Genomic DNA, 24,269 nt, shown 5'->3' with positions numbered 1-24,269 from the left:
ACATGGCTTTTCCATTTTTGGCTTTATTTCTGTTAAATAAATCATGACATGGTGTAATATGTCATGTGTTGTTCATCTGAGGTTGCATTTACCTAATTTTAAGACCACCTAAGGAACAGATGATTGGTATTATGACTTCATATGTAAAACCACAGAATTCAAAGAGGGTGCACTTTTTTTCTCCCATGACTGTATGTAACAGCGAACTGAAGCACAACACTATAATGCCAGTAGCCGTGGTATGCTCTGGCCTTCAACTTTTTTAAAAAACAAGATGACAAAAGAGTCCTAGGAACAGCTGCCATAGTGCTTTGCTGTGAGTGAAGTATAAGAATACTATGGCTAGTCTCCCCAATCCACACTGTTTAGGCCAGAGAGGGAGGGGAGTACAGTGGTACAGTACCCAGGTGTATTCACTCTGTAATGACCAACTCTTTCTCCAACTTGGGAAAATAAAGCACTTGTATCCTGCCTGTACAAGGAAACTTAGTGCTGCTGTCCTGTAGTGGCAAGGAGAGAAGGGTAATGTGCTAGTCACCGTCCCATGGAAACCTAACTGCAGAACTGCTTTAAACCCAACCAAACAAAATAAATCAGGATGTTGTTTAATGTTAATTGCACAGTCATACAGAACTGTAGAGTTTATAAAAAAAGAAAGAAAGAAAAGAAGAAGTTATGCACTTGGATCCTGAGATAAGGCGAGTCAGCTAATGAATTGATAGTTTCCTACCCTGCCTGTGCCCCTAGAACAGTGAAGGCGAGTCTATGACACGCGTGTCAGACATGACACACAGAGCCCTCACTGCTGGCATTCGCGCTGTTGTTGTTGCCCCCCCCCATTTGTTCTCCTGCTCCTCCTCACCTGGATCCTTTGTTGTTGTTGTTGTTGTTGCTGCTGCTGCTGGTAGCCAGAGATTGGTTTTTTAACCCTTTCTGTGCTGTTTTTCTGGCGCTTTGGCAGACTATGTCGGTGCTGCGTGTTAGTTCCAGCGAAGGTATTATTTGTCATTTATTTCTGTTCTCTCCCCCCCCCCCCAAAGCACAGCAGCTTGGGGACATCCCCAAAAGCAAAGCAACTTTTGCCCCCCCCCCCAAAACCTCCAAAACTTTGGTCAGCAGCTCCCCCCAAAAAGCTCAACAACTCTGGGCACTTTGTGGTAAATAAGGGTTTTTTTGGTTAGGTTAGGTTAAATAATTAGTTTTTGGTTTATTATATACAGTTATATATTACAATTATACATTTTTGTTATTTAAACTGCAAATATCGCAAAATTATGGTTTTTTTCTTGAAGTGACACACCACCTGAGTTATGCTCAGTTTTTTGGATAATTTTGACACACCAAGCTCAAAAGGTTGCCCATCACTGCCCTGGAACATACCATTTGAGACCATATGTGCACATTTATACATTCTGTTAAACTGAACAATTTGCATTTTCCTGGCTTGAATAAGGATTTTCTTGGCATGCATCAGGTTATTTTTTGGAAAGAGGTGGTGAGTTTAAAGCATATCTGCACCAAGGTTAAGGAAAATCATGGTATGATTCCCCCCATATCTTTCTTCTCATTGCAGCTATCCCTGGCCCCCAAAAAGCCTTTTTATGAACTTGCTGCTAGATTTTCTATACCATTTAGATATTTTGTTTGTGTGTAGATTTTGTGTGCTCACATTGATGTACAGTATTATGAATAGGAGGGGAACATGTTATGGAAAGGAGCACCATTTGCATACTTCTGCTCACACACTCCTTTTTTTAACAAAGAAAAAAGGGGAAAGTGTGTGTGGGGGGGGGGAGTACAAAGATGTGTATAAGAAAGGGGAAAAACAATATACAAAAATGCATGGCAATACTCCATACATTCTTATATAAATTGATACAGTGTTATTATCCTAATACATATTTTGATGTTAGTAGCCTTCTACATTCTGTATAAACTCAGTCCAAATGCTGTTGTATTTATCCAAACAAAGTCTACATCTGTAAGCAGTCTGTTCATAATTTGCAAGTGTTATCATATTGTCAGTACATTGATTAAAGTGTATTATTCCATCAGTATCAGCCTCTTGGCCACCATTAGGGCACGTAGAGCCCATTTTTGTTGTCCCGGTCTTAATTTCCATACAGTAGGAACACTCTCCTGTTCATAGTGTGTGGGGTAGGACAGTGTAGCTTCACCAGAGAAGATAGAACCCATAGACCAGGGCAGAAGCTACAATTCCAACTACATTTCATTCCCCCAACCCCTTCTGTACTTGCAACCTCCTATGGGAAGTGTCTTATGTAGGTAGGAACACAGCAGTGACTGTGCATTCTGTTATTGCTTCCTGGTAGATGCTGTGCTTTGCATGTTGCAGAAATGTGGTGAGGCTGAGACAAGAATGGTGTCTCTTGCCCCGGTACAGTTTGTTGATTTACAAATGAGTTGTTGCAGATATTCTAGCTTCTTGCCAATAGTATGATACTTTATAGAACTTCACATTATCTTCACAAAGATAAATGTTATCACTGCATTGTTGGCAGGCACTGCCTGCATTATTTCTTTCCAATAGTGAGGGCTAGAAACTTGTTTTAAAACTAAAGCTGGATGTCTTTGGATTCTGTGTCAGCTGTTACATGTTGTTAAATTCTGTGAGGGTTTTTTAATATATGTGACAAGCTATCAGTTCTAATTATGGTGCTCTTGACACTAATTGACTGAATTTGTTACTATTTTGAAGTTCCTAGGAGGAAATTGGGAAATAAAAATATGTAGTTGATAGTTAACATACTCCCAAATTTCATAATTTAGGAGTTTGGGGATGCAACATAGTACAGATCCTCCGCATCTCCCTTACTGAATGAAATGCTTCTCGGTTAGAGTGTGGTGCTGCATATTTCTGTATTGCAGGGGGTTGGACCAGATGATCCCCAGGGTCCCTTCCAACTCTATGATTCTATTGGAAATGGACCAATATTTCTGTAAGCATGTGCAAATGTCTGAGGTGGATAGGGTGTTTCATCAAGACTTTTAAGCTATTATTTGTACCTTTCTCTTACAATTCAGCAGCAACTGTTGATATGATTTGATAGTTTGAATCAAATTTATATCCCACCCTTTTTCCTGAAGGAACCAAGGGCAGCAAACAAACAACATTTCAAATACATAAACAAAATAGCCAAACATTCTAAACATTTTCTATGACTGTCTGATGCTTTTCACAGGTACTGTATTTAGGCGAGGGAGTAATGAAACAACATAGATTAAGTGAGTTGAATTTGCTTGTAATGGTTTAATAATATGTTTGACTGCTCTCAGATCCTCCCTCCTTTTAAATACATTGAAACACCTGAATATCACTTTAGTTTTCAGCCTGATGTGGAGCGCTGCAGCTGCATTGCACTTGTTCTGTAAGAGGTTATGCTTTGAAAGTAGAAATTAGTATTTGTGTCTTGTGATAAGACTTTTGGGGCACTCTGTTAGGAAACATATCAATATTTCATAATATTTCAAACATATCAATGGCCTAGGTCCAGTATACCTGAAGGAGCGTCTCCACCCACATCGTTCTGCCCGGACACTGAGGTCCAGTACCAAGGGCCTTCTGGCGGTTCCCTCATTGCGAGAAGCCAAGTTGCAGGGAACCAGGCAGAGGGCCTTCTCGGTAGTGGCGCCTGCCCTGTGGAACGCCCTCCCCATCAGATGTCAAAGAGATAAACAGCTACCAGATTTCTAGAAGACATCTGAAGGCAGCCCTGTTTAGGGAGGCTTTTAATGTTTAATAGATTATTTTATTTCATTTTTCTGTTGGAAGCCGCCCAGAGTGGCTGGGGAAACCCAGCCAGATGGGCGGGGTATAAATAATATATTATTATTATTATTATTATTATTATTATTATTATTATTATTATTATTATTATTTCATAATTCTCATAAGAAATACTGATGGTCACAATATTTTTTGGTTTTATGCATATTGTGCATCTATATGTATCACATCTATATTTATACTTAATCACGTTTTATTGCCCATTTGCACTTTGAAATGCAATGCATTTGTGCTTGTCTTTACATACTATTTTTTGCTACCTCATAATAAAAACCCAATCATGTTGAATGTTTTCCTTTTATATGAAGTTGATGTATGAGTATTCCCAATATTATTGTTTCTTAGTAATTCTGGATTGCTTATAGATTGAAGAGAGACAACTTAAAAGTAGTGGATTGCCAGCAGCATAATTTCTTGTATGTTTTCTGAGTTTTTAATTACTCTTTTTCTTCACAAGAACAAGCTATGGTCTCTATTTCTCCTCTGTTCTCCTTAGACTTAAGTGTTTTATTTATCTTAATAATTATTGACAAATATTTTGACACCTCTAAGGCTAATTAAATGCTCTAAAATATCCAGCAAACCTGCTGTAATACAGCTGTATTGTGAAAAGAAATCTAACTCCTAATGCAGTAATTAGCTCAAATTCTTGTGTAGCATTATTGCATTGCACTGCCCTTTCTTTGGGGTGGTGAAATTTAGAACGCTATTCTAATCCTGTGCGGTTGTGGCTAATTTCGCTGTAAACTTGAAAGTGTTAACAACAACTTGAAAATGTGACAAAGCTCAATTTCATTTCTTGTTTATTGCTTGTTTTCCTATTGGACAATGGGAAGCAGCTCTACCCTGGCAACTAAAGCTTGCTATTTGCATAACCTGCTTTGATTGGCCAGCTCTCTGACTAACTCTTCCAATCATACGGTGTCGTTTTAGTGGTAGGCTATGCTAATTAGCTGCTGTTGCTGGGGTTCAGGGTGGTTTCTGTGTGCTGTTCTGCTGCATTGTGTTGCCTGGTGAGAGACATTGATAAATGAGTATTTAATGATCTGCAGCAGTTTCCACTGACTGCAGGCAGACACAGATTTTAGAACAGAAGTAGAAATAAGGATTTAATTTCTCTTACCTACCTACATTGAAAAACACAGATATTTTAAATCTTTATGCTAAGATTTTTATGCAGACAAAATATTTACCATTAAATGTGCATTTTATAGGATTTTGTGTTTAGAAGAACAGTGTTTCGTGCTTTCCAGGGAGAAGAGTATTGCAGTTTTATCTTTGCTACTATTTACGGATACGAGATTAAGGCTATTACTGTATTTGAGAATTCTAATGCAATATTAAAACCTGGGATACTTAAAAGACAGAAACAAGTGCTTGAGGATTCTGTTTGAAATAGATGTGATTTGTGATATATTTGTGTACGGATGGTTATGTGTGGAAAAAATGGCTCTTTTAAAAATATATTATTTCATGGATATTCATAAAGGGGTTCATAATATACTGTACATAGTTCTGTGCTTTAAGAAAAATGTGGGTTGTTTCCCCATGCAATAGAAGTCCTACGCTGTGTTATTTCCTGTCATCTCCAGTTATATGCACTAGCTAGCCATCTATCAAATTTTACTTGTCCTGCCTTTTTTCTCATCTGCTGATCAATGACTGTCATCTTTCTTGCATGATACTAATAATCATTGGGTTATCTTATATTTGCTCTTAATTTGTACTAAGAATGTTAAATTTATTACCTTTATGTCATAATGAGCTTGCAGTTATTTGATTAGATAGGACAGAGCAGTCTATAATGTGTGGCAATGATTTTCTACACATACACGCAATTTAAGAAGCAGAATATGACTATGCATCTCTACCCTTATTAGTAGTATTGGAGTTGCATTGATTTAGGGATGCACTACAAAAATATTTTGGATATATCAGTAGAAGGAAAGGAATTAAAGTTTGATTGTGTTTGAACACAGAAGTAAAATAGTAGAGTAGAATCACACATTTATTTTTAGCACACTTGTACAATATAGTGTTTAATGGAACAAGGCCAACAAAAAAGTCAATTCACGACTTGATTTTTTTAAAAATAATAATAATTCCATTGGTTCAAGAGCATTCATAATGAGATAATTGTACACTGCCCTCTGACAGAGTATACTTTATGCAATAATCCTCACTTGGAAGGATAACTTGGTGGTTGCCTATGGTGAGTATGAATTGCTTCCAGGCAGCCATTGAAGGAAACTTTGTCAGTTGGAAGAGAATTGCTGTTTTCTTTTGGACTAGCAAAATATGCCACAAATGTCTGACACATATGTGGATGTGGGCAGGTATGCTAGTAATTGCTGCAGACCTATTCAGTGGTAAACAGCATGTTTACATCAATGTGAGCTGTACTTGGTATCAGCAAGTTTTATCCCAAGTTCTAAACCAGGGGTTGCCAACCATTTTGATCCTGTGAGAGCATTAGACTTTTGAGAGTGCAATAATTCCCTCTGGTTGCTTGTTTTCCCTTATCACTCTTCCCCTTCCCCTTCCCCTCTCAAACAGGCAGAGAGAATGCATTGACACACAGAGACCTCTTTTACAAGGTATATAGATGCTAGTTGGATCCATAACCTCTTGAGTTCACATAGTTCTGCATGTGGTCCTCTAAAAGCACTTACAAATTAAAGCTTAGAGTAGACCGCACAGTAAAATCCATAGATCTAATGTTTCCAGCACCACAAAAATATTGACTGATGGCACAGATTCTCATGGTCCCCCCTCCTTTTAGATAGGATGATCAGAAAGCCCACCAACATATCACATCTATGGACACAGAGTAGACCTATGATTTGATGATAGTTCTGAAGACATCCTTTTAAAAAATCATGGTAGCATTGACTAAATGCAAAATCCATGGCAGATCTGTGAGTTGATATTAGTTTTTGTGTGGTGGTGGTGGTGAGAAACAAAAAAGAAACAATTTCAGGAGGAACCCTTTTTACTGGATTCAGCTTATGTGCACATGCATTCTGTCTCCTGATTCCTGTGGAACCCTACTTCTTCCCTCCTGTCCATTCTGTTTTTCTCTCCCACCCCAGTCAAACTGCTTTTGTTCAGCTGTTGAAAGCAAATAGAGCTGAAAGAGGAAGTAGGAAAGAACATCATCTTCCTTCAGCTTCCTTCTTAAGCTCTATGAACATTTAACATTAGAAACAAAGCTAACCACCTCAAGAAGAATGAGACAGTGAGCCATGGTGTATATATGCAGATGCTTCATGGGCACCAGAGGGTGTCTTCAGGGGCACCACTGCCTGTGTTTGTACTGTGCATAATCATTTCCTCTGTATTTTACAGCCTGAAATATTGAAAATTATATGTCACTGATAATAAATTATGGTAAAATAAAGTTTGTACTCAAGGCAATTCTTTTTATTATAATTATTTATTAAATTTGGATTAACACCCTTCATCTGAAGATCACATGGCAATATAAAAATACCAACAGCATATTTAAGTAATGGTCATTGAATAGCCTGGTACTCTGTGCACAGTGTCAAAGAGTAAGCATACATATCCTGATCTCCTTCATGTAGAAGCAAACCAAATTATGTGTCTAGAAAACAGATTTCAGCTATCTGCTATGTCTTATAGTCATGTGCACTCTTCTAAAGTTTGCATTACTATTTTGCACATTTCTTTTTGGACAATTCTTAATAAGAGAAATACATAAGAAGAGCCTGCTGCATCCAGCCAATGGCTCATCTAGTCCAGCATCCTATTCTCAAAGTGGGCAACTAGATGCAGGTGGGAAACATGCAAGACGAACCTGAGCACAATATCTCTCTCCCCTCCTGCACTTCCCAGCAACTGATATTCAGGAGCAACTGATATTCAGGAGCATATTCAGGAGCCATCCAAGTCAGTAGACATCACTGTCTCTTGTGGGAGCAAACTCCGGTATGCACTGTGTGAATAAGTGTCCTGTATCTTCCAGCATTCAGTTTCACTGGATGTCCACAAGTTCTAGTGTTATGAGAGAGAAAACTTTTCTCTATGCATAATTTTATAAACTTCAGTCATGTCACCTCTTTTCTCTAAACTAAAAAGTACCAAACACTGCAATCTTTCTTTGTAGGGGAGTTTCTCCATTTCCTTGATAATTTTGGTTGTCCTTTTCTGAACCTTTTCCAACTCTACCATTTTAGAGGTGAGGTCACCAGAACTGTACACAGTATTCCAAATGTGGTTGCATAAATGCATAAATTTTCATAGCGGCATTTTCTCACCAGCAGTTTTGCTTTCTGTACTTTTCCTAATGACCTATAGTTTGGAAGTTAGATTTTTCACAGGTGCCATGCACTAGGTTGGTATTTTCTTTAAGCTTTCTGTTATGACCCCAAGGTAGCATTCCTGGTCAATCACATCCTGTTGAAACTTCATGAACTTACATATGAAGTATTCTTTCACTCCAACATGGATCACTTTTCATTTATTTACGTTGAATTCATAGCTGCCAAGTTTTCCCTTTTCTCGCGAGGAAGCCTATTCAGCATAAGGGAAAATCCCTTTAAAAAAGGGATAACTTGGCAGCTATGTGAATTGCGTTTGCCATTTTTGCTACTCATCCAGTCAAGTCCTTTTGGAACTCTTCACAATCTCCATTTTTAAAAAAACCCAACCATGAACAATTTAGTATCATCAGCAAACTTGGCCCCCTCTTTACTCACTACTAATTCTAGATTGTTCAGGAATTATAGGAAGTCAAATGATTACCCATGCTCTCTTCTTTTAACCATAGTGTTGCTTGCAAAATTAATTGATAAAAAATGAGTAAATTAGTTATGTTTTCTTTATATAAAAAAGCTGATGTGCATTGCTTTATATACAGATTTTTATATATTAGTTTTTGCATAATTGTGCATTTTAAATTTTAAGCTACTAGCTTTTGAAAAAACTTTCAACAGATGGGGTTATGGTATTTTTCAGTTATGGAAAGATCTAATATAATTCCTAATTTAGAGAATGGGATCAAGGTGTTTTGTAAGGCAAACATGCTATAAACTGGAATAGAAGTACTAGTCAGAACTATTCATTTTCTCTTATTGTTTCTTTCTGATGAAACACTCAAATAACAGATTAGAAAGGAAACTAGAATATACATGCAGATGATATACTGTTTCTTATGCAGCAACATATGATATCTTTAGAGGAAATAGTTATAGATAATTTCAACATGCTTCCAGTGGGGAACTGGTTCCCCATAGGTCTATTTAGCACCCTGAGCTCTTTTGAGAGTTGGGACAAGATAGAAATTTAATAAAAATTATAATAAAATATATAGGTCCACCAGGCCTCTCCATGTGACCCACATGTCTACTTTATCCAGTGTATGACCCCAGGTGTAGGATAATGCTTTACACTTGAAAGTAGTGTTTGTAGGCACTGCCAATCGGTTGTGCCTCCGCCTGCAGAATTTGATGTCAGGCTGTGACATCAAACAAAAATGGGTCACATACTGTCAAGCTGACATCAGGTGCATGACAAGTGACTGACCCTGGCCGCTTGTTGAATTTGGCCCATGGGGTTGGGGGAACTAAGGATCCAGCTAGTTGGTTGGATTTTGTTCCCCACCCTTGTAATTTTGTTTTAGTTTGTACTGTAAACTCATATAAAAAAGGAATGCATTACTGATGCCACATTTTCTTTATCTCCAATTCCAGCTACAACAAATAATACATGGCTGAGTTTCTTTGGCAGACGCTTGAATTTTTTTCGAGTTACATACATGTAGGGATGTTCAAAAAGCATTTTTTTCTTTCATAACCTTTATCTAGATCAATCTGTATTGTTGTTGTTGTTTAGTCGTTTAGTCGTGTCCGACTCTTCGTGACCCCATGGACCATAGCACGCCAGGCACTCCTGTCTTGCACTGCCTCCCGCAGTTTGGTCAAACTCATGTTCGTAGCTTCGAGAACACTGTCCAACCATCTTGTCCTCTGTCGTCCCCTTCTCCTAGTGCCCTCCATCTTTCCCAACATCAGGGTCTTTTCCAAGGATTCTTCTCTTCTCATGAGGTGGCCAAAGTATTGGAGCCTCAGCTTCACGATCTGTCCTTCCAGGGAGCACTCAGGGCTGATTTCCTTAAGAATGGATAGGTTTGATCTTCTTGCAGTCCATGGGACTCTCAACAGTCTCCTCCAGCACCATAATTCAAAAGCATCAATTCTGTATTTCACTCTAATTAACGAATTGTGTTAAATCGTGACTACCTATGGAGTAAGGGGAGTGAACTGGTGACTGTCTAGATCAGTAGTTATACATTTTTTTTCCTGGGCCACACTTTCAGAATAAAAATTTACTCGCGTCTTATCTTATTGATAAGAAATACATTGGAAAACAAAAATGAACAAATCCTAGCAGTACTTTATTTATAACATAGAACACAATTACTTTATAATATGATCATGGGACATCTAGATAGAATAAAAGAAGGCACCTACATAAGAACATTAATCATTCCCAAAATATAGTTATAAACAAGTTTCTTTGATTGTCCTTGAATCTTCCAGCCACACTTTCTATCCTCTGCAGTCACACCAGTGTGGCATGCCACACCCTGCAAGAACCACTAGGCTAGTTGTTAGTGAACTCCCAGCATCACTAACTAGCATAGCAAATGTTCAGGGATGATGAGGGTTGTAGTCCAGCATCACCTGGAGGGTTACAGGTTCTCAGCCCCTGCTCTAGAGCAAGACTGGGGGGGGGGGGCGACGACCTATACTCCCCTTCCTTTGGATATAGAATTTGAATGAGAGATTGTGATAGATTTGCTACCACCAATGTGCTGTGACAACTCAAAAATAATAAAATAAAGTTAGATTTTGACATGGTACGTAATAGTTTATACATGTACCATTTTTGTTTAAAATGTTTCTCAGAGAGCTCTTCTCTGAAGTCTCTTCCTTATTGTAAAGGGGGGGGGATTCTAGGACTTAATAACTCTTTCAGATATACTAGGTAAGATTATTGGGGGAGATTCATCCCAAACATTAAAAGTAAAGCATGCCTAAAAAAATATGGGGCGAATTTTCTCATGGGGCCTTATGGAGCCCACTGTCCTTTCTCCATATTCCCTGTTGCACATGCATCACAGCATACTGGTGATTACTGTACTAAGAGCAGGAAGTCCTAGCATTTCAAGTAATGGACAATGTGCTGTGTTGTTTGTGTGCCCATGGGGGCATGACGAGGTGGTATGATTTTTCTGATTCTGCAATTATGGTTATTTTATTACCTATACATTCATGCAAAGAGATAAAGAATATTCAGTATGCATGTAGTTGGAATCCTTACAGAATCCAGTCATGTATGTCTTCTCATAAATTCTGGAGGGTTTTTCCCCCTTTTCAGTAAGTTAGAATAGGATCTGATTTAGCACATGTGGATTGTGTATCTCTTGCCACCTTTACAATTAGACCTGATTAGTCTTGGGATGCCTGTCTTGCACTCAGACTGTTTCTCTTATATAGACTTCCTAGGGATACTGAAAAAAAGTATGGCAATTTCATTGGTTATTAGGAATGTTAGGTAAAGGTAAAAGGGACCCCTGACCATTAGGTCCAGTTGTGACCAACTCTGGGGTTGCGGTGCTCATCTCGCTTTATTGGCCGAGGGAGCTGGTGTACAGCTTCCAGGTCATGTGGCCAGCATAACTAAGCCGCTTCTGGTGAACCAGAGCAGCGCACGGAAACTTCATTTACTTTCCCGCCGGAGCGGTACCTATTTATCTACTTGCACTTTGACGTGCTTTCGAACTGCTAGGTTGGCAGGAGCAGAGACCAAGCAACGGGAGCTCACCCCGTCGCAGGGATTCAAACCGCCGACCTTCTGATCGGCAAGCCCTAGGCTCTGTGGTTTAACCTACAGCGCCACCCGTGTCCCCATTAGTAATGTTAATTATGTTTTATTTTTATGAAATAATTCTTTCAATTTAGAATTTGTTCTGTAGGAAAATATAGTACACTTGATTCTCAATTTAACATGTGTTTAACATGTTCAAATTCAACTTTACACTGTTGAAAGCTGGCTGGTTGAAATAAGATACGGTACATGGAAGGTAGAGAGTTTTCCCAGTGCAGAAGGTGCTCTGAAGCTCCTAAATTGGCTTATTGGGCTCTGGGAGGCTCTTGCAAGATCTTGGATGGCCCTGTGAAATATTGTGAGAGCCTCCCAGAGCTTGGTAAGCAAGAGCTTCAGATATCTGTGCCTTGCTTGGGTGGGGTAAGATCTGTTCAGTGTGTCAGCTTTAGAAGGTAAGATTGCTCACATAGGGTCAGTTCCAATTGATTGTTTTGACTATATGCAATTTCGGCTTTACACGCTATCACTGGAACGTTAGTACCCCTGTGTAAGATATGACTGATCTGTAGCGGGAAATTTTCCATTACTCATAATTTCCCATCCTACTGCAGAATGCTAGTACTGTACACTCCATTTAAGTAGCACATTGCCTCTAAGTAGAAGCTAAATTTTATAGAGTGTTGATGAGTGACTGTTTACTTCTGTCATCTAGGAAACATAATACTTAAAAAAGTCAAACCCTGTTTAATTTTGCAACTTAAGTTTTGACACTGAATTTAGTATTACCGTAATTTCAGTTTTGCGCCCAGAAGTGTGGGTTAGAGTGCTGATAAAAACAGGTCTGTGGGATGCACAAGTTTTAGAATTCTTCATTTGGTATGATTACTTTGGGAAATGCACCTATTTTTGATTGCAGGATATGGAGAGAAGCAACTGAGTAATTACAGATCACTTTTAATGGGGGAAAATAATTTTCTCCTTTGTTGGGTAGTTATTACTGTGGTCCTGAAACAAATGTTAGGTAGCTTTGGGAACCTCATGCAGTTAAATGTGCTAAGAAGGGAGTTCGTGTAGGTTAAGCTGGAAACAAAAGAGTAGGCAGCTGCTGTTCACTTACTCTTCCTCCTAAACCTCCATGCTGATCAGCACTATTGACTGAACATTGCTGCATCAGGTTGGAAAGGAACATGTGCCCTGCCACTTGTTCCTGTTCAACTCCAATCAAGGCTTTGTTTCTGTGTCTAACCTCTGGTTTTTTGGGAGCAGGCACAGAGAACAACTGCTGCCTCTTAACCCCCCTGGTCCAAGAATTCCCAAATTGAGGGGTTAAAGTGGCATTCAGTGGTTCTACCAGCTGTTTTACTAGGAGCAACATGCTGAAGGAAGTAGCAGATGGTGATGGTGCTGCTGCTTGGGTGCTCCTAAGACAACTGCATGGAGCTTTCATTGGTTGTCACTCACATGTGATTCTTCTTTGAAGAAGCCCCCACCCCTGGCTAATAATTTCTTAAGGGGCACATTTTTGTTCTAATTCCAGTTTAGTGACTGTATCTCCTGAGGGTTTTGATGTAACAGTTTTGCATTTAATCTACCACTCATTGATTTCCTATAAGAGATTTAGCATGGTTAATTCAGAGTTCTGGTCCTATTCTTGGAGTTACAGTGTCCATCCCAGCCTGCACCAGTGTTAGGTTTTTATTCGATCTCAACCTAGATGGAAAAATGCATTGGGACTAGAATACCCCTTTTCCTGGAATTATAGTTATGAACTGAGAGAACATTAATATTTTAAAACCTCCTAATAGCAAGGCATTGTATTTCTATGCATGCATACTTGGGAGTAAGTCTTACTGGACTCAGAAGAGTTTCCCCCCCTGCATGTATAGGTTTATACCGCAAGGGTTATAATAGGAGTCGTTTTGCCAACAATCTTTTGCTGTTTCAAAGATCTGAACTGGACATTGCCTGCCAGTTTTACTATAAAACGGTCTTGGAGAATCCAGGCTTGAATGGAGAGTTTAGCACCAAATTTTTCCAGCCAAGGAATGATCAAGAATTTTGAAGAAGAGTTGTGTGTTACTACTACTGGTTGCACCCTCAATTGTAGTTACTCAACTGCAATTGGTAGTTTTGAGTTCTTAGTATCTTTTCAAATAGAAATACTAGCATATATGTTTAGCATATATGTTAACATGTACCAATCCACATGCTGCTTTCAGTTTTCCCATATGCATGTTAGCTTTTCTACCTGTGTTAATACATGAGCCATGTAAGTGTAAGCTTTCTCTAAATATTTTAATGAACTCCAGTGTGTGCATTAATTTTACAGAGCAGTTTCCTAGTTGAAATTTTGTAGAGTTTTGTAAAGGTGGGTATACATTGCTATTTTCCATCAAGCAAAACAACTAAGCTTGCTTCTAGTAAGATGCAAACTTTTACTTGATGGAAAACAGTAAGTTACTTACCAGAAACAAACAAAATAATGTTGTCAAAAATACTCCTATTATTTACAACCCTTGCAGTATCTTATGTTTATCTCTCTCTCTTTTGCACAGCAGTATGATGGCTTCAGGCTATGATGTGATTTATAAATCTGTAAAACAAACAAACAAACAAAACTTCCTTACAAAAAGATGGTGCCTGCTGCAATATGGACATTTACAGTATTATCTAAAAACAGAAATTGGTTTAGGAATTATCAGATACCAACAGATATGCAACAATAGATAGGTAGGTAGGTAGGTAGGTAGGTAGAAACACTCTGTATTATATAGTTTTACATATGTAGAAACATCTCCAGTTTTAATGGTGGTCATGAGATTACAGTACTGTACTGGTATCTTGCATCTTCACCCCCCCATAGTGGCAGGAGAATGTTATTGTTGAAAAATTGTAGCAAGGATGTCTTTCATATGTTTATACTTATCTCACTGGTCTTGGAATGGATGCCAGTTCAGGTGTTTGACATTAGTATCTGAATAGACTTGGACTTCTAGAAGTGTTTAGACCTCATCTACACTATGACTCACAGTATTTATATCATCATTCTAAATAAAACAGAAGTAGAACCATTACAAATAACTTTTTTTAGAGTTTCAAAGTTATATTAACAATTAAGGTGCAATCCTATGTATGTCTGCTCACAAGTATATATCATTGAGTTAAGGGGACTTACTCCGAGCTGAAAAATCTTAGTGTCTTTTTGGTACATATCATAGTATGGCATTGAAATTTCACGACACTTTATATAATTTTTATTTGTCAAAACTGATAACAGAACTCCATAAAGCAGTTACTAAAGAACAAAGAACAGTTAAAGGCAGTTAAAAACAGTCTATAACTATGCTATATATAAACAACAGAAGCAAAGCCATAAAATATTGTCATAATATAAATATATTTTTAAAGTGTTCATTAAAGGTGTCTCCCTTATCCCCTGCTTGTTTTGTGGGAAAGAATATTTTATAATTTATTTAAATTAAGTTTCCCTTTTATACTCCACACAATTCTTAAACAAACATACATATTTATTGTTTAATGAATATTTACAGCTAAATACGCTCTGAACACAGTCAGGGAGAAAGTCTCATCATTGGAGTGGTTAGTATTGCACTGTTAAACTAACATTTATTTTATTTTAGGAAATTGCATATATGCATTCTCTGCTCACCACATTATTAGAAGTCAACCACATATAACAAACAAACTATTTTTATTTCAAAGGTTTATATATAAAAGGGCACTGGCAAAGCACACTAACTTTCAGGCAACAAGGGCTGGTATCTACAGGCAGCAGACAGGGTGAAGGTGCAAGATACCCCAGGTCTTCCTTTCCTTGTTATGGCCCACAAGCTTTTGAACATGACCAAGGTAGGAAGGGAAAATGGGCCCCTATTGAGCCCCATGGAAACTCCCCACATGTAGACTCTGCACCACTGGTTGGACTGGCCATATCGGTTATTGAAAAGGCTGAAGAAAGGAAATGTTGATGTAAAATCTAGTCAGTAGAAAGGTGTATCTGTAAATTATATATCTGTATCCATATAATAAAATCAGTCAATGCATACACACGCATACACACAAGAAAATAAATATACAGACATATGTAATTTCCTCAATGAGGTTCATCAACAGTTTTTAGAAACTTTTTGACTCACCCATAATCCAGGTATGTGTGTGTGTGTGTGTGTGTGTGTTTGTTTGTTTGTGTGTGGTTTATTTATTTATTTTTTAAAAAACCTAAATGAAAACTGATGCATACTGGAAAAATTCCTCCCCCCTTTTGTATGTTTGACATGAAGGTAAAGCTCAATGGAATTAAGAAAGCTATACTAAATTCTTGTGCTGTCCTTTCTAGGAGGAGAGACTTCAGCATGCAAACCTTCATCTGTTCGGCTTGCACCGTCATTTTCATTCCATGCTGCTGGCCTTCAGATGGCTGGACAGATGTCCCATTCGCATCAGCAGTACAGCGATCGTCGGCAGCAAAACTTAAATGACCAACAAGTTTCTGCCTTATCATATGCTGACCAGATTCAACAGCCTCTCACCAACCAGGTATGTGACATTTAGGAAATAAATATTTAAGCTGAGATAGTGCTCATGCACATCAGTCTGGAGTTCCAGACCCTCCCTCTAATAGTTCACATCACTCCCACCTGACTCCACTTCTTCACTGCAGAGTGGCAGCTAGGCATTTGATGGTAACACATGATTCTAGTATAAAAATATGAGTGGGAAAATGCCTTTTTTCATATCTCACCGCAGCCATTAACTTACTAAAAGTATGCATAATGTTGCTGATAGCTTAACTATTCCTGTTAATTGTGCTTGGAACTTTGTTTAGTTCTTGGTTAAGGCAAGGAGCTGGGTTAGCTTTAATCATGTAATGTGTTGCTGACAATAACTCATGGTTTAGGCTGGTTGTAGTAAGTCAACAAGGGTTGTGGGGTTTGGAGGGTGGAGGTATGCGAGTGGGGAAGAAAGATTCTCTCTCTTGATTTCTTAACCATGGTCATGTATCAAATGCTACATTCGTACTAAACCTGAGTGGCCTTAGACAAGCCACATTTATGTGCAACATAGAGATAATTATAATAATCTATAACTTATATAGATAGAACCCGTAATATAGATAGGGATGGGTTGAGGGGGAGAAAGATGCTGATAGTAAGCAATATATGCAGTGCTTTTTTCTTTGTGGGGTGGGTGGGTGGGTGGACACAGGGATATGCATACCCCTAAACATTTTGTGAATCTTAAGTTTGACCTCATTGAGGGGCAGTATTTCAATATGAGTAGGAAAATTAAGAGTACCCCCAAACATTTTTTTAGAAAAAAAAGCACTGAATATATGTATTGCATTCTGTATTCAGGAATTACAATAATTAGATTTTTAAAATTTTACATGGGATGGAAACTCCAGTCCTGACTTTGCATTCACTGATTTTCTATGTAACTAATACCAGATTCTTCTTCCCACAATCATTAATCCACTGTGATTATAGTAGTAGCATGGTGTTTTTTTTAAAAGTGTAGTGTAGTCTCTAAATGATATTATTCCTCATGATATTATTCCTGAGGAGCTACTTCATCAACTCAGAAAAGTCTACCCCAAAAGTTTCCTTGTCTATTCCTTTGTGGTTCCACCTCTCTATTACACAAGGTGTTCTTGCATCTGCAGTCTTCATTTGGGTACCCAAAGCCAAGTGTTTGTTAAACTAGCCTATCTATAACTACAAATTACACTTCCTTCACCACCTAGATCAGCGGTCCTCAACCTTGGGCCTCCAGATGTTTTTGGCCTACAACTCCCATGATCTCTAGCTAGCAGGACCAGTGGTCAGGGATGATGGGAATTGTAGTCTCAAAACATCTGGAGGCCCAAGGTTGAGGACCACTGACCTAGATGATACTTGAAAGTAGAAAGTTGAATATACTTTCAACCCATTTATGGTATGGAATTAAGCAGTTTAAAATATTTGATAATTGGTGCATTCAAGCAAAGGAACCAGGAGCTAAGTCTACCAACTAGTAAATTGTGCAGTCTTACAGCCTACCACTGGCCTCTACTGGTAAGAGTGCATTTAGGATGTATCCCAGGCACCCCCAAACTTTGGACTACAATTCCCATCTTCCCCGACCACTGGTCTTATTAGCTAAGGATCATGAGAGTTGTAGGCCAAAACATCTGGAGGGCCTCCGTTTGGGGATGCCTGATGTATCCTAACTCTATGCTAATGGACATTTTATTGTTTAACTGTTTAAAATCAAGCCTAAAATAAATAGTTCTAAAGTTTCTACTTCAGAAACAAATTCTCTTCAAATGGTAATAATTTATTAGACATCTTTGCTGCATAAGATTTCCAACATATGGTCTCAGTGAATGAGATGCAGTTATGTCTTCCCACTTGTGCAAGAGTAACTCCAATAGTGAAACAGAACTTGTACTTTCTTTCCTCCAATCCACCCATCCCCAGATCTGCTATGCGGGTTCCCCCAACCGCCTGGAAAATATTTGAGGTGTATGGGGAGGGGTGGAAATAGAAGGGGAGACCAAGAAACCCCATTGTGCTAGTAGACATCTATTCATACAATGTTGGATCTCATCCAGTATTTCTATCTATTATCATTTCTATATTCTTCATTCTTGAGGCCTTCACATCCTGTTCATAGTTTTCCTAGAACATTTGGCTGACCTCTGATGGAATGAGATTGTAGACTAGCTAGAATATCAATCTGATTTAGTGGGGCTTTCAGGGCCGGCTGTAAGGCAAGGCTGGGTGGTGCAAAGCGCCAGGGCACCGGGCTGCCAGGGGGTGCCGCGCTGGGAAACGGGGGGGGGGAAAGGAGGGGGCGCTGGAGGGATCTTCGCACCACGGCGCCAGATATGCTTAAGACGGCCCTGGGGGCTTTTCTTTTATATTCTTTTAGTCACTCATCTCCTGTTTTAAATCTTCATTTCCTTACATTTCACTTCCTTACACCAAACTTAATTTGCTATTTAGAAAAGTTATTTTGGTTTGCTCTTCACAGTCTTCTTGAGCTTCTGCTATTCTGAATACAGGTGGCGACCATTTCACACGGGGCTTCTGTTCCCTCCCCCCTCCATGTTGGTGGAGCCCCACCCACTTCTGAGTCAATAAGGACCTGTGTGCTGGCAATCACACATCAATTGGATGCTCTTAAAATGGTCACCAGCTGTAATTTGTAGTCATCAAAAGTTTAGCCAACTTACTTCTTACCCCAATTGCATGTCATTGGTGAATAAATTAAATAGAACCTATCCCTATTGCTTACCTTCCTATTGTAAAAACTATCTGTTTACTTCTGTGTTCTGCTCCTGTTCTTTAACCATCACTAATTGCTAAGATTGTGCAGGAGATGTTGGTTGTGAACTTTTTCAAAAACTTTTTTGAAATCCATATGTAGAATATGTCAGCTACATCCACATGTTAGTTCTCTTAAATAATGTGAAACGTTTGGTGATGCAGAACTTCCCTTCACAGAAAAAAATCATGATTCTCCTTCAGTGTGGCTAGTTCTTCTATATTCATTATATATATATTTTGGAAAGTGGCCTGTTTGCTGTGCATTTTGACACCTCTTAAGATACCACAACCATCTTTTGCATGATGGTTCCTGAGATCAAAGACCAGGTTCTTAATTGTGTTTGGATACAATTGAACACAATTTTGAATCAATATATTGGACTGAACCTTTACTGCACTGATTTTTTTAGCTTCTTAGAATTCCTGAGCAGCACCAGGTATGAGACTAATAGTGCCTAATATTCCCAGCTAATACAGACTAAGTGGCCTGGAACTTCCTGGCTCCTCTCCAATACCCTTACTTTTTAAAACAACAACACTGTTGTTACATTAATGGGTAGTCAAACTTCCAGTACAGAAGCCAATTCTAGTGACAAATTGCAGATTTGTGTAAGGAAATCAATATACCATCTGGATCTGCTGGCCTGTTAATGTTCATTTCATTTTCTCTGGAACTTTACCTTTCATCACTTTGATTTGTCTTCTGCTACAGTGCTAAAAAACAAAACAAAAAACACATCACTTCAAGCATGGGTATCTTCTGACCAGTATCTTTTGCTGTTAAAAATAATACACAATGAATGCATTGAACTCTGCAATCTCCCCATCTTCTTTCAATAATCCTTTCAGTCTTTGTTTTATCTAGTTGTCCAACATCCACAATTCTATCAGCATTGTTGTCTTGTGAAGGAGTTGCACTCCTTATATTCTAGTCCTATGTGGATGTTGCAAATATGATTACAACTGAAAAGCTTGTAGGATGAATCTTCAGGAATCATTTGGTTTTAAGGTGTCTTAGTGAGCCAGACTATGAAGATTTCTCCCTCTTTCATTTTTTGTTGGAAAACTGTGTTATCACTCACAAGGAATATGTTAAAACCATTTGACAACTTGTTTTACAGGCTTTAGGCTCCATCTGCTGGCCAGATAAAATTGCAACACATAGTTCAGGTTCACAGCTATTGCTAGCAATTATATTTATTTTGCTGTTATAGGGGATTTAAAAACTTGGGAAGATTCACTTAAAATAACAAAATCTCTTAACCCAGTATCCGTTGTTTCTGCCACAAACTTTAAGTCAATAGAAAGTAGCCCCATTTGCCTCTAGTTTTACTCATTCAAATAAAGTTTTCACTTTCCTGCCAGAAGGTTTTCACCAGGCATAGGCAACCTTGGCTCTCCAGATGTTTTGCAACTACAACTCCCATGATCCCCGACCACTGGCCCTGTTAGCTAGGTATCATGAGAGTTGTAGTTCCAAAACATCTGGAGAGCCAAGGTTGCCTATGCCTGGTTTTCACTTTCCTGTATGCCTGTGTTCTATGTCCACAACTTTATTTCCACTTCTTTTATCCTAAGTAGCTTTAACATTTGTGAATATCCCATAACATCACAGCAGCTCAATAAGTGGCTGGGATACAGAAAAAGGTGGACAACAACCAGTTTTTATTTATTTATCTGTCTTTCTGCCTATCTCACGTCAGTTTATATCGGCATCTATAAATATAGAACTATTAAAATGTGAACTTGAAAAAATAAACCTTTGAAATTCCAAAGCATTTTGAATTCAGTATATTTAAAAATCTTGCATTTATGCAAGGTATATGGGCAGGTGCATATGTCTGATATACTTGGGACAAGTGATACATGAGCAGTAGCCAGAGCAGATGACAACTGCTATTTTGCATTCTGTTTGTGATGGGTATCCATGTACATCTTTTTGGAATGGCTCAACACTCCTTCAGATACATAGTCAATTCATGTTCACAAACCTTCAAAGGAAAAAACAAACCCAAGCCACCTAAACATACTTTGAATTTTTCAAAATACCAGAATACAGAAATATATATGCTCCGTAATATGACTTCACAAAGTCTCTTTAAGTTTCAAGTAACATAGTTAAATTCAGTTGTTAAATTCAGACTAGAAAATCCAGTGAAAAATCAGTAAGAGGACCCAAGTAATATTTTTACCTTTTTTGGGTAAGGTAATAGTGTAGTGGGTAGTTATTAACATCCAAGCCAGGTCCTCATTGAAGTGATATAGGCGTAACTAAAATAGAAGCTTGAGAAGTGATACAATGTAGTTCTTGATAACCTGGGTAGCCAGTCATCATTAAGGTAAAGGGAAAGGGAAAGGGACCCCTGACCATTAGGTCCAGTCGTGTGACTCAGGTTGCGGTGCTCATGTCGCGTTATTGGCCGAGGGAGCCGGCGTACAGCTTCCAGGTCATGTGGCCAGCATGACAAAGCTGCTTCTGGCAAACCAGAGCAGCACATGGAAACCACAGTTCTCAGAAAGTAAAAGCCAAAGCTCCCGAATTCCTCCTCCCAGTCATGTGGCTGATGGGAGAATGTCAAACCAAAGGCCCACTGTGGCTATAGCTTGTACTGAAACATAGTTTAGTAGTGTGATGTGGGATTGCAGCCACTATTAATATAGCCTTTAAAACCCCCGCAAATCCTATTGGGAGTCATCCAGCTATCTAATTGTGGTGATTTCAACTTTGAAGGAAATGTGATACTAGCATTTACACTGTAATAGAGTACAGATTTTGGATTTTTTTAAAAAAGTTACAGTGGTACCTCGGGTTACGAACTTAATTCGTTCTGGAGGTCTGTTCTTAACCTGAAACAGTTCTCAACCTGAGGCATGCTTTCACTAATGGGGCCTCTCGCTGCTGCCCCTGCCCGATTTCCGTTCTCATCCTGGGGCAAAGTTCATTACCCAAGGTACTACTTCTGGGTTAGCGGAGTTTGTAACCCGAGGCGTTTGTAACCCGAGGTACCACTGTAATCTTCTTTTGAGGAGGATAGATATCATTCATTCATTTTAGATACTGTGTTAGTCTCTCCACATTTGCTTAAGGTAATATTTGATATTGTCATTTTACAGAGGCGGATGCCCCAAACTTTCCGTGATCCAGCAACTGCTCCTCTGAGGAAACTATCTGTGGATTTGATCAAAACTTACAAACATATTAATGAGGTAAAATTTACATAATTCACCCAGCTGCATTTTATTTGCACACAAATGGTTTTATTTATTATAAGTAGCATCTTAACAGGCTTTGTGTTTTCTGTACATGATGCATTTCCTAATACTAAGATGCTAATTGAGTTGTATAGTCTTACTCTAACAAGGTGGTGGGTTCCTGTTGGCTTTAAAGATTACCAGCAAAAGGTAATGTTTTCTTTTCAGTAGTCATTTTGGTGGTGTCTTGCTTTCAGAGTGATTGGCATGGGGCCACTAGGTCAGTATTAGAAGGCATAAGTTGTACTTCATTAGTACAATTTCCCTGAATTTAGGTTTTTATAAGAAAATACAGTAGTGTTTTAAAACAACAAAACATTGTCTGGTGATTGGTTCATGTAATTATGGTTTGTAACTTCAGGTTTACTATGCAAAAAAGAAACGGCGACACCAACAGGGCCAGGGTGATGATTCGAGTCACAAAAAGGAGCGAAAGGTTTACAACGATGGATATGATGATGATAACTATGACTACATTGTGAAAAATGGGGAAAAGTGGATGGATCGCTATGAAATTGACTCTTTAATAGGCAAAGGTTCATTTGGACAGGTAAGCAACCTAAGCACCTCATCGTTCGGCTATGACAAGTTGTAGCCACTGTGTGCACAAGCTGCTTCACCATTTATATATAATCAGGGCTACCAATGGGAAAAATATGGGTGGCATTCAGCGCTGCACTTTGATGAATCCTCTGTCTGCACAAGCATTGATGCTTCCCAGATGGAATGATCCCACCTCTCATTTCCCTGCATGACGGGGGAAAGCTCTGTTGTGCAAGCAGAAGTCATTGCACACGGCTTACACCGATGGGGCTCATTAGGTGAATCCCACACATTATTAGTTTTATCAGGTTGACTCAGCATTTGATATGCCCCGTCCAAAGTAAAGCTATGAGGGATCCTTGGTTCATTGTTCAAACAGCATCTTTGAGAGATTCTATTGCTTTGAAGAAATATTTTATATAGATAATGATTTTTGTGCTATAGAGATTTTAATAAGCATATGTGAGATTATATGTATTTTCATTTTCAGGTTGTAAAGGCATATGACCGCGTGGAGCAAGAGTTTGTGGCTATTAAAATTATAAAGAACAAAAAGGCTTTCCTAAATCAAGCCCAGATTGAAGTGCGACTTCTTGAGCTTATGAACAAACATGACACGGAAATGAAATATTATATAGGTATTACTGGAGAACTTTATATCTGCATCTTTATCACAATGATGAAGCATTGCATTTGCATTTTCTTTTTTAAATAGTTCAATTTTTAATAGGAAGAAATTAGTACATCTTCGCTAATATGTAAAGGTAAAGGGACCCCTGATCATTAGGTCCAGTCATGACCGACTCTGGGGTTGCGGCGCTCATCTCACGTTATTGGCCGAGGGAGCTGGCGTACAGCTTCCAGGTCATGTGGCCAGCATGACAAAGCCTCTTCTGGCGAACTAGAGCAGCACACAGAAACGCCGTTTACCTTCCCGCTGTAGTGTTACCTATTTATCTACTTGTACAAATGTATCCAAAGTTGTTGCCAAATCGTTCCTCATTATTGCTCCAAGTGTGGAACTTTTGACAGCTATATAATATGTAGCTATTTAAACAACTATCAATTTGTGTTGATTGCTCATTTTAGGTTGTTCTAATAGTAATTATATTTTGGCAGAAGCTTGATATTAGTAGCCAAAGCTTGACTTTGCCCAAATTCAGACACATTTACATTGCTGCTTTGCTAACTCAGCTGGCTGGCAGTTAAAACTCCTCACTAGTCAAATCCAAAAGGGACAATGTTGCTTGTGTATCTGGAAACAATTTCAAACCACATTTTGCATAGAGTTTTCTCAGCAACTAACATCCTAAATGACCACCTCAGTTCTGTAGACCAGTTGCTAATGGTGGCTCAGCAAACACAATTTTTATGAGTGAGCTGTTGGGTCAATCCACCTCCTTTCCAGTAGTAAAATTGGGGTTTTTAGGGTAGAACTAATGGCCTGGGGAACTTCCAGTAGGTTTATTCTTTTTAAAAAA

General features: G+C 38.6%; 1 protein-coding gene across 2 annotated transcripts in view; it reads left to right on the top strand.

Annotated features, from left to right (window-relative positions):
* Window positions 1–24,269, top strand: part of DYRK1A (dual specificity tyrosine phosphorylation regulated kinase 1A) — a 94,078-nt gene that overhangs the window by 61,487 nt on the left and 8,322 nt on the right. For both annotated transcript variants that reach the window (XM_035116837.2, XM_035116838.2), the window contains exons 3-6: window positions 16,020–16,219; window positions 22,108–22,200; window positions 22,607–22,795; window positions 23,279–23,426. In XM_035116837.2, the coding sequence (XP_034972728.1) occupies window positions 16,020–16,219; window positions 22,108–22,200; window positions 22,607–22,795; window positions 23,279–23,426 (630 nt within the window). The remainder of the gene's footprint in view (window positions 1–16,019; window positions 16,220–22,107; window positions 22,201–22,606; window positions 22,796–23,278; window positions 23,427–24,269) is intronic.

Source organism: Zootoca vivipara, chromosome 4 (assembly GCF_963506605.1).
Source record: "Zootoca vivipara chromosome 4, rZooViv1.1, whole genome shotgun sequence".
In the NCBI taxonomy this organism is placed as follows: domain Eukaryota; kingdom Metazoa; phylum Chordata; class Lepidosauria; order Squamata; family Lacertidae; genus Zootoca; species Zootoca vivipara.
Note: the sequence above shows the minus strand (reverse complement) of the source record. Positions and strands in the feature narration are given on the sequence as shown.